Source organism: Diplotaxodon limnothrissa, linkage group LG17, assembly GCF_057381915.1.
Source record: "Diplotaxodon limnothrissa isolate DT_005_m linkage group LG17, D_limnothrissa_male_GT1.1, whole genome shotgun sequence".
In the NCBI taxonomy this organism is placed as follows: domain Eukaryota; kingdom Metazoa; phylum Chordata; class Actinopteri; order Cichliformes; family Cichlidae; genus Diplotaxodon; species Diplotaxodon limnothrissa.
Window position 1 is genome coordinate 30,944,874 of NC_140612.1, and position 12,266 is coordinate 30,957,139.

The window sequence follows — 12,266 nt, forward strand, 5'->3', positions numbered from 1 at the left end:
AGTTCATCCGGCTCTTTGGGCTGGGCTCGCCATCCAGTACTGGAAAAGGGATCCTCGATTCTTCTCAGGTCCTCAAAACCAATCCAATCCAAATAAGCAAAGGAAAAAACCTGACCTGGGGACCAGGCCAGAACACAGTAGTTCAACATTTAAGCTATCATGCCTGTAACTTATTATTACTACTGGTTGCTTGTAGTGCTTCTAAATTTTCTTCAAAATATTCTATGTTGTACAACAAATTATTCTCATTTCAAAGGGAAAAAAGTGCATAGGAAACACACATTTAAAACAATACAAAATAGCTCAGCAGTGCATTAAAAATACACATTGGCTTGAGACTTATCAAGTTTCAGCTAAGTAAAGTGCAGGTGAAGGCACTTAATTTCACATTGCTAATACTTAGTTGTGCAGAACTATAATTAGCACCATGAGAAAAGTGAACATGTGCTAACATAACGTCGCACAAAACCATACATTATACATCAATACCACAGTAATGTGACATAAACCTTTAAAGAACATCTCGTATGCAGTGCAGCAGACTCAGTGCTAATTGCTTTAGCCTCAGAAAAGGCACTTTCATTGCAAAATGGCTAACAGAAGTTAGCATCGGAGCTAGCGGCAAGTAGCATGCTATGCTAGCGCACGTGTACTGCCTGGGACTTACCATGCAAAGCAACAAATGCTACACGGGGCTTCACAGTGCTCACGTTGGCTCACGGCCTCTGGAATACAGTATCACTCTTATTATTCTCGCCGAAAAAAGGACTTTCTCTATCCAGCTAGCTTCTTTGCCGCACGGGTAAACTGATCTTTCACCGTCTGTGTCTCTGGCGTATCTGACTGGCACACGAAGGCACACACAGGTGTCTGAGCAGCGCACAGACTGGGGGAGGGTCAGACCGGCCAATGATTGGTCGCTCAGTGGATCTGACAAACACACTCTACAGGACTAAGTCCTGCCCCCACACCACTTATACATTACATATACATATGTACATATTAATTAAACTTCTGTTTACATGCTTTTTATCAGTATTTATTATAATTAACTTTGTTTTTATCAATATTTATTTATACTTTTAATCCCGTTTTTAACACTGGGTTACATAGGTCCAGTGGTTTAAATCATACCACGGATGTATACTATCGCTGGGTGACACACAATGATAGTGTAGCCTTCTAGTTCCTTTATGTTAAGTGGGTTTTAAAATAAAAGAAACAATTTTTTAAAGTTTCATGTGAGAAAAAGTTGAAGAAACTCAACTTGGATGTTAAAAGCAAAAACAAACTATTTGTACCTTTCTTCTAACAATTTTTTTCCACTGTTTTTTAGTAATTCCAGAAGTATGCAGGCACACGTGCACCCTTTTTACCCACATCGGTCCAACACCGACGATGTTGTCTCTCTTTCTTGGCTGTCATCACAGAGCAGCCTGAGTGACAGCGGTCATCTACCAATGACGGCTCATTTATCAAAAGTGCCAGCACCTATTATTGCACCATGCAGTTACCATGGAGACAAGAGGAGGGGGACAGCCCGAGATCTACCTCAGCTTTGCCCCTTGTGCTCGGTCACTCATGGCCCATGCCAATCAGTGCCAGTCAATGCCACTTTGAATTGGCAAGGCTATACATCATAATGGATGGACGGCTGTCCCAAGTGGCCAAGTTTCCCATATGGAACGAGGTCGATTGGAGCAACGGGGGAGCTGTCGAAAAATAACATTTTAATAGAAATCGGTCATGAAACTAAAAGAATTTATGTGTCTATACAGTATAGTGGGTAAAACTAGTGCTTTAGATGGATTTGTTTTTCGGGCTGTTGCGTAAATCAAGATAAAAGGAAGGCTTTAATTGAATCTTCCACATCTTCATGATGTAATTGTGTTTAATAGAGACAATTTACAACTAGCATAATTGTTTTAATGATCATTTTGTGTTGATCTGAGTCATCCTAGATGGAAACAATAACTCTGTAACAATATATTATATATTATGTTTTCAGTAAAAGGCGTTACTATCACCGTCACCTCTGCACCTACACTTACCTCGACCATACAGCAGACAGATACTGCTAATTGCGACAGCAGTATTGCTGATCTGAAGAAGCTGTCTATGACACCATTATCCAAAGATTCCTGCTCACTGCACTTTCTTATTTGATGTCTTGAAAATGTATCATTATGTCTCTCTGCCAAAACCTGAACACAATGTTTCTGTTTTGTTTCAGAATATTATATATCACTTTCACTAGTTTCAGGCCCTCTCTGTGTCTTGTGGTAATGTTCTCCTTTTGGTATTTCTGCTCATCCTCGCATTATTCATGCAGCCACACAGCTTTCTGCTGTATGTTAATGATATTTGTATCTCATTGCAGCTGTCGAGGATCCCAGTGGAGGCGTGTGGTCAGTACACAACCTGCAGCGAATGTCTTGGATCCGGAGATCCCCACTGTGGCTGGTGTGTTCTGCACAACATGTAAGTCCTGTTAGAACTCTCTCAGACCTAAACACACATGCAGTTCTCTCTTTCCTGCTTACCCCTGATGCATACAAATACTGTATTTGCTCAGTTGCTTCTCTTTCATTTGTTATGCCTCCAACATACCAGACATTTTGAGGGTGTTTTGGGTTGTTAGACTCCCCTACCTCTATGTGGCGCTTTTCCATCCTTTGCAGTCTTTTAGCTTTTAGGGACACCTGAAGCCAGCGCAGGCCAAGTCTCAGATTGCTTTCCTGGGGAATCAGCTTTTTGCCAACAACCCCCCACCCCACCCTTTAGATCCATTACCAAACCTAACCACTGGCATTGTTTACTACCCCTGAAACTAGAACCTGGTGAGAGCATAGATACTGGTGGGCACTGCCAGTGGGCACCAAGCCCAGTTGACGCTAAGCAAGTGATAGCTTCTTTTATTGTAGAAAACTGTTGAATGACATCTCCAAGATTAGTTCATTAAAAACAAATGATTTACTTTTTCTTGCACCCTGTTCCCCTTCGTCTTCTCTTTTCTTATTGCTCCTGCTTTTAAGACCGTCTCCCTCATTGTTTCCTTGAAATGCACAAGCATGCACACATAGATAAGCACAAATTCGCAAACACCCCAACTGCTGTCAAACCCTTGTCCCTCAAGATGGGAGGGAGATTGTGCTTGCTGTGGGCAGGGAGATTTCCCACTCCACTGTAAATTGAAAATTGGTTTCTTGTGTTGGTTCTAGCCCTGGGGTAGAGTGTGTGTAAATGTGCGTAGGTGTGTGTATCAGTGAGACTGAGTACATTTAGCACCTTCATCCCTGCTGGCACTGAGAGGACACAGTGAGGGCAGGGTAGCAGGGTGAGTGTGAGAGGAACATACTGAAAGCTGCAGAGAAGTGAAGATGGACAGATGAAGGGAATAACAGATGAATGGCAAGGTCATAAAGAGAGAGCTAAGGGAACAGAATAGTAAAGAATAGATACTGGCAAATTCTAAGAAACACTCAAGGTATCAAGGATATCATGACATATTCAATGATCAGGGAGTGAGTGTGTCTGAAAGGCGGGCGAAAAAAGTATCTGTTTGTGCAACAGAACATAAGAAATAAAAATAGAGGATGCACATAGGATGCAGCCTGTGAACACTCATTTGAGCGCCACATATTAGAAGTTATAAGCAAGGTCACACACATATAGTAATTCCAACCATACATTTAATTTCTATCACGATCACCAATTCACTATGTGTGGTAATATGTACTGTTTAAGTATGGATTTATGTGTGCTTACAAACCCATTAAGACTTTTCGTATCCTAACAGTCAGAGGAAATGGGTGGTTACAGATTGGTCTGTCACACTTAGCCCTTTCAGCTCACCTCTGTCTTAACACACACATATAAGCCACGAATGCTCACACACAAGCCCTTGTTGCTTGAGAGTTAGTGTCAAGTCACCGAAAACAAGAATAGAACCCAAAGAGAGCGAGAAAATAACCAAAGTGCCTCTTGAGTCGATCTCAGGTGTCTAGACGTTTGACCATCACAAGGGCAGGAAAAAGAGATTACAGGTGTGCTGCGTGCATGCGAGTTTGTGTTTGGTGTGTGAGCCTGTGCGGACCTATCAGCACTCACACATTCTGTCATTTAGACAGCCCGGTAGCACACAGCCACAAAATGTAAAATGCACAACCCATTGGGACTGATCGACCACAGGTTCACCTTTCTCAAAGTCCATCCCCCTTACCCAGCATGTGAATTCTTAACTTGGTCCTGGTGTAATTGAAACCCCCCCGAGTTCCACCTCGACCACAGGGTAGACAGGACTTTATACTCCTGCCACAACCACTGCTGTTGTTTTATTAGCCCGTTAATTTATTTATTGTATAGCTCCCTAATTTACCAAATTTAGGCCTCAGCACCAAGGATAACTTCATATTCTTTACATTATTGCTGTGTTTTTTTCCTAACCATTGAATTTTTTCTTGATTATGTTTGAGAAAATTGCAAAACAAAGTTTAATAACAGACTTGTAAACTTCATGTTAAAACAATGGAGGATGGATGTAGCTGTTGAGTATATTTACTAATTCACCACAGACAACTAATTACTGACTGCTGTGCATGGATTGTGCCGTCGCTCATGCAAATATGCGTGTGTAGATACAAATGCATTACACACCATAATACTCTGTAGTCCACATAAACATGTTACTTTTAATGGTCTCTAGAGGATAATTGGAAAATAATTATGTGTCTGGAAACATAAAAATCCACTGAGATGACATGAGATGAATTATGCTTTGAAGGTCCTGAAGCATGTATGCAGTCTGTTAATATTTGTGTATGTATCTTTCCACTCCTTCCTACCCACTTTATTTAATGTGAGGTCAGTAGTAGTGCAAAGCCATTAACAGGCTTGATTCACAGCTTGATAGATAACATCCCAGCAGACCTCCAAAAAGAAAAAGTGTTTACACAGACACATGGCCAATCTTCACATTTAGCTGTAGTTCTCAGTAAAATGTAATACTTTCTCGAGAGTATTTTTAAAATGTCCTTTTTTCCAGTTTTCTATATTTTGAATAGTTGTTTTGTATGGCCGCTTTTCAATTATCCAAAACAAAAAAGGAAGCTTTACAAGTTAAACAGGCTGAAGGATAAAGAAAGTGGGAGAACTAGGGTTTATTTTGCAAGGTAGCATGACTGTTAGCCTGTCCTTGTTGTGTAGGTCTGGTACACTCATACACAAAAATGCACACATGGTTGATCCAAAGCACTTTTCTTCAGGCATCTCAGCAATTGAAAGCTGAACTGTTTGATATTCGGAAGACAGAAATGTTTAACGTTTTTCTTTTCGTCTTCACCCACCTCCGCTTTGTCTTGGCTGAACCATATTTCTGTTGTAACACAAAAAAGGAACAATTATTGATGGATAGCTGCATGCAAGAGTCGATCAGTGGATTCTGAACATAAAGTACTGTTGCTCAAAGAAGTAGTTTAGTCGAAAAGGACTGATACGTTGTTTACTAAGTATACAACAGCTCAAAACTGAACAGTAAAGCTTGCACATTTTCAAACACATTTTCTAATTGTGAAAGCTGTTAAATAAAACCAAAACAAGCCTGTATAGCTTGCAACCTTCGCCTATCTGCTTGTACGCGGCACATTTACTAAAGTAATGATTTAACGACAAGCACAAAATCCTCCATTTCCCTCTGTGACTGGTCACAAGTCCTGCTCAATCATAGAAGTGATTAACCTAGCATTATGACATGAAGTGAAAACCAGTAAGCTCCGTAAGTGAATGACAACAGTTTAATGATGTAAAGCCTCAGGAAAAGTCTGCAGGGAAAAACATAAATATAGGAATATAGAGCTTGTGTGTTTGTCTGCCTTCACACTCAATGCATCGCTATCCTGTGAAATGCTTTTTCCTGGTCTGGCCAAGCCTGAAGATATTTTTACAAAGGATGAAAGCAGGCACCTGGCCTAGTACACTGACAACAGACCAGAGACTTGAACACACATAGCAAAGGCCTAATAACATATAGCAAACGTATAGCAAAAGGGCCGAACCAGGAAGAGCTCAGACTCATACACGGTCTCCCACCCACACTCACTTTGTGCTGGAAAGAGGGGTGTTCAGTGGAAGGATAGCAAGCGGTTCCTCTTCAAAAGTGTTCTTCCAGATAGTTTGTTTTTCCAATCAACCTTGAAATCACCTCACTGGTCCGAGCAAAAGCAGAATTGCAAGCTCTCTTGCTCTCTCTCACTCCCTCACACACACACCCACACTCTCTCTCTCTCTCGCTCTCTCTCTCTTACACACACACACACACTCCTTCTCTATCAGCTTTGCCTTTATTTACTCTATAGATCGGTGAGAGGAGCTGTTAGAGAGAACACCAGGGGAAGAGGAGAAAGGCAATCAATATTACAGGAGAGGAAATCAACAGGAGTGGATGGTGCACCTGGCTGTGTGTGTGTGTGTGTGTGTGTGTGTGTGTGTGTGTGTGTGTGTGTGTGTGTGTGTGTGTGTGTGTGTGTGTGTCTGCTTCTCTGATAGCAGTCATGTCCTTGACATACACTGACCATTTGTTTAGAAAGACAAATATCTTCAATAATTACTCACATGTTTGACTTTGAATGCACACGGCTGCGTGAAGACATATGCTTCCATTTATCCTACTATTTGCAAAATCCCTTAAACCCCACTATATATGTTTAGATCCATCAAAATTTACATCAGACACCCCCCTCCCTCGCCCCTCCCCGCGGGGAGGGCTCACTAAACCTTGAGCCTCACCTGTCAGCTAAACAGACTCGGCCGTCTCATGCCATCTTCTGCCAAGATGCAAAACGTATGCTAATGCCTGTCAAACTCAGCAGGTGAAAGGAAAGTTTTGAATCGAAGCAGCTCCTCCTTTTCATCTTTTTCTTTTTTCCCCCCTACTCTTTTACCATTGACATTGAATACCACACACTGTCAATCAGGGGAAAGCCTCCTACAGAAGAGTGAGCATATTATAGGCTTCCTGTATCCATATGGGCAGAAGCAACCATAAATGCATTCCTACATGCATGCATTACATGATTTATTCTACGCTGCAGAGTGAAAACATTTCACTTTCAAAACAAGTCACTTTTAAAAAGATTTATCTTTAAATGTCAGAATTTGACAAATTAGTCAATACTTGTTATATTCAACCGTGTTTACACTGTTTTTTTGGTACATGCTAGTCTGATAGGGCTTATTAAGCTTTCTGTTACTTCCATCCACACACCAACCCTTCCAAGTAAAGCAGAAGCACTTCTGCAGGGAGCCAATATAACAAAATGTTACAGCCACGTTGTGGTTATGTTACCCCCTGTAATGCCAGTCTGTCAGCTGTCAGTTTTGTAAGTGGTTAACTACGCTGTCAACACGCCTATCGTGCATGACAGCCAGACAGATTGGAAACCATATTTGGAGAAGTACCATTGTCAAAATGAATGTCATCATATTTGGCATGGATTTTGAGAATATCACACATTCCTCTGTGATATCAGTGTCAATTCGAAACAAGTCGTGCTAATGTTGAGATATCTTCACATTAATAATTGGTTTGACATATCTCAATCTCTGCTTTTGGCTGTGATATTGGTAATATTCCCAGAGCACTGAAATCACTCTCTCCTTGTCACTTTTCTCACTTTTTCATTTTCTTATTCTCCTCCTACTCTTACCTCTTTCCAATATCACCATTCAAATTACACTCCATCTCCAGCAGAGTTATCATACACTATATTCTTCCTGGGCACGTTCGTATGTGTTACCGTTACTTCCACTAGTCCATTTACAGTGTGCATTTTTTATTTATTTATCATAATTTTAAATGTGTTTTGCTCTATTTTACATTTTTATTTTTGCATATTTTTGCCCCTTTGATCTGTGTCAGGTGTGAGTGCACTACACAGTACTATGAAAAAATCTTGAACAACCCTTCACTTCTTTATATTTTGTTTCAATGGAGCAAGACTTCCTTGTCAGTTTTAAAGTGGTGTTGTTCTTCAGCCTTTCTCAAAGTCTTTTGAAGTTGGTGTCTGGCTGCTTTTTCCATCCATTTTCAATCCAGTCCTTGTGCCTGACTATTTGAAGGGGATTTTGGTTTTGGTTTTTTTTTAAAGCCACTTAACACTCACGTATGAATCATTCAAGCATAAAAAAGTTGCTTAATTCAAGAGATGAATCATTGTTATTTCCACACATAACAAACAACTTTGCAAAGCTATTTTAAATTGTATTTAACACATTGTTGATACCAGCCTGTCACAAAAACATAATTTGTTCTCAGTTGCTTAGTTAAATGTATATATATTTTTAGATATTTTTAAGAAAAATGTTTCTCCTTCTATGCACCGGTCTTTCTGAATTAGTTGTTTGATACTAATTTAGTTATTAAATGACCATAGATAACATTATATGACAGGTATAAAAACATTATTGCACTAAGAAGGTATTCCCAAAGCGTTTTTAAACAAAAACTAGAAGTGCCAGGTCTAAAAAACTATCTACAGCAGTTTTAAAGTAATTTCCTTAAGAAATGAGGAAAAAATGCAACAAAGACCTGACACAGGTCCTAGGAGATGCAACTCCTTTCAACTGACCCATCTACTTTTCACTGAAGCCTCATTGAAAATGGTCTCAGTGGAAGTGTGGCTGTCAAGAAGCCCATTATAAAGAAGGGTAACCGGGAGAACAGGATGAGGTATGTCAAATTAAATAAGAATTGGATGAAAAATCAGTGACAACAAATTAGAAATTTTTAGTTCAACCATCGTCAATATGTACGCAGGTCAAGAGAGAGGTACAGTGAGTTTCTACAGCCATCTGTGGAGGCTAAAGACTGTCATGGTTCGGGAGCTGCATTTGAACCAGTGGTCCTGGAGCTCTTGTCAAAACTGGTGGAATTATTAACGCAAAAAAGTAACTTCAGATTTTGCTCTGCCATGTAACACCATCGAAAAAGTATCTGATTGGCAATGGCATAATTTTTCAGTGTGACAATGGACAGAGCCCAGACCACAAAATTATTGAAGCAGTGTGGGATCATCTTGACAGAGAACAGAATAAAAGGCAGCTAACATCTAAAAAAAAAAGGTTGAATGTCCTTCGAGAATCCTGGAGAACTATTTCTGAAGATTACTTGCTTGTCTAAAAGAGTTCAGGCTGTATTGAGAAACAAAAGTCATCATACCAAATATTGTTAACTAAAAAATTGTTTACATTTATATATTTGAAACACTATCCCCCCAACAGCTTGTGGGGATAGGTTAATTGATTAATCCAAATTACCCATAGGTGTGAATGTGAGCGCGAATGGTTGTCTGTCTCTGTGTGTTACCCCTCCGACAGACTGGTGACCTGTCAAGGGTGTACCCCGCCTCTCGCCCTATGACAGCTGGGATAGGCTCCAGCACCCCCCACGACCCTGAAAAGGATAAGTGGAAGCGGATGGATGGATATTTGAAACACTAGTTTCTAGTTTACAAATATTTTTAAATAAATCACTGCATCTGTTTCTAATTTTGTGAGCAAAACATAAAGAAAATCAGAGATGGCTTGGGATTTTTGCACACTAATGGGAATGGGAGTAGTAATGTCATGCTTCTGGCAATAGCCAGATGTCATGTTCTAGCTTATCAGATAAGATCTGTCAGTACAACCAGTAGTAAATCTCTACAGGTAAACTGTGATTATACTGGGGCACCCTAATGAATCAGTGGACCCAGATGATACTGCTACTAAAAGTGTCAATTTGCTTGAAACTTGTAAAGTTTTACAAGCCCACAACTTATATTGTCTTTGGAGTACCACTATGTTTCATAGTAAATGAAGGATAACATAAATCTAAATGCTTCTATGCAGTTGTATGCCAGTGTCCCACAATCACGTCTCCATAAACAGTTGTCTAAGATATGTACATGTGTTTTCTTTGCAAGCTCCTTTGACAACATATGTACAAGCTTATTAGGCTGATACAAAAAGTTCAGGAAGTCATTAGTAAACACAAAATGGCTGATAAAACTTGCAAGTCATGCTGCAAGCTTCTTGCCCCTTCAATCCTTTGTATTCCCAAGACATCTTTGGTGCTGTCAAACGAATAACCTTTTCGGAGGGAAAAGCTAATTGGCAGATCCGTTGAACGTTTTTTTTCTCTCTGTCTTTCTCCCCTCTCTCACCCACACATTAATTCTACACCACCGCTACCTGTCGCTGTGTTCACAGCCATCCATTACCTCAGTATGCTCATTACTGTGGTATGCCACACTAATGCTAATTAAACTGCAGTGCCACAATTAGCATGCCGCCATAGACTCATTGTGTTTGGTTGCAACGACCACTAACCTGCCCCTGGAGGACAGCTCTAAGTGCTTTGAAATATATTGTTAGCAGGGACAGTGACTGTCAACACAAAAACAAAGTTTTTGCAATATTAAAAGGCATCAAATTTAGCAGTTGGCCTAACACCTTTAAGCACCTTTAGTTGCAGTGTTCCCAAGATCAAGTAGGCTGAAATTCTATTAATTCCAATACATCCCTTTATTCTTTTTTTTACAACAGCAGTGATGTTATGCAGTCTAGTCTCTTTTAGGGTTGAAATCACAAAGCAAGTCTCAACGTAATATAATGTGTCCCATGATAATGATGGCACCATGATACAAATATTCAGGAATACTCAATATACTCTAAAACAATTATCCAATGTGTCTCCTGGTATCTGTGTAATTGGAGATGGAAAGGCATACAAGAAAAGATGACAGTCAAGAATTATTTGATTATAGCACTGTGGTGTCAGTGTCTGTGACTGTGCGTTAACACTATTATGTAATTCATATAATGTCTCACATCTAATGATTTGTGTTCCCCCCGCTGTCTGGAAATTATTGGATGAAAGCGTGTAGAATGCCTGCATGCTTTAAGAACAGTATTCAATATTTGGCACCAGTTTATCCCAAGAGGAAGTAGCACAATATATGAGGTGCATAAAGTTGTGCTGTTCTCCATGTGCCTGCACTTCTGCTTTTTTAGAAGTCCCGTTTCAGTCATCTCAGAATTCACAGAACTTTTTGATTATGCCTATGAGGTGTATCTATTTTGTGAATGTGCTTGTAAATATATTTTGTACAGCTAGAAGCTAACTGAGAGAAAATGGAGTCTTTATAAAATTCATCTTCTGAAAAGTTACTGTATGAGCATATCCAGTCATTGATAGACCTCCAGTGAAGGGAAATGGCTAGAAAGTCTTATTCTTGCATCATATAGATATAAAGACGCCAGCTATTTGAAATTTGTTTCAATCACTTCTTAATGCACTGCTAAGATCAGTGTTTAAGAAGTTGTACTCAGTTTGTTAAAGTCCTAAAGATGACTTGACCAACTCTCAGAGTATGTATGCAGTTGTTTCTTTGATCTTGAGATTCTTGGATCTGTGGCATTGCTCTGATGTCTGTGGCCAGGGGAGGATGGCCACCCCTGTGTATGGGTGACTGATTTCACCCCTCACCTCTTGGTGGGTGCGAAGGGAAGTTGAGGGGAAGGGAACAAGGCCAAGAAGTGACAGGGGCATCAGGACGGAACGGAATTCTGCACATCCCAGTTCCCTCTCAACTGTCACCATCATTGTGTGAAGACACACACACACACACACACACACACAAACCAATCTACCTAACCCCAACACACATCCGCAAGCAAGCACACCCACTTTTAAGTCAGGACCATTGCTCACTGTCACCTTTTGTCACTCTGCCACACACAGGGAAGCACAGACACTGGGAAATGGACATAAACACACCCACATAGTGGTGAAGGTGTCTTGCCTTTGTCTGGCAGAGCATGAACCAGACACAGGAACTGACATAAGACTGAGAGGATTGAATGAGAGACATGGCAAGAGTCAAAGGAAGTAAAGATATATGGCGATGTATTCCAAGTGATGAGGTAAACTGAGGAAGGGAGAAAGAGGTTGATTATAAATTCACAGCGAAAATGAGGAGGGATTAGGAATCTTCTGGTTAAGTAAACTAAACTCTGTAAGCAGGTAATCTTGATGAGGATGTGAGGGTAAACACACACACTCACAAGCACACACACTCACACACACACACACACAGACCATATGAGAGATCACCTCTGGGGAATCGTACTCAGGTAAATCACTTCACATGTCCCGTCACATAGCTGTTTCTATGGCAACAAGAGCTAAGTCACAACATAATAACCTTGTTATATAATCCAACGGTAAT

At 40.3% G+C, this 12,266-nt stretch overlaps 1 protein-coding gene across 1 annotated transcript in view; it reads left to right on the top strand.

Moving 5' to 3' along the window:
* The window catches only part of plxna4 (plexin A4), a 265,266-nt gene that overhangs the window by 168,962 nt on the left and 84,038 nt on the right, over nt 1–12,266 (top strand). The window contains exon 5 of the mRNA XM_085375902.1: nt 2,381–2,481. Within this exon, the coding sequence (XP_085232028.1) occupies nt 2,381–2,481 (101 nt within the window). The remainder of the gene's footprint in view (nt 1–2,380; nt 2,482–12,266) is intronic.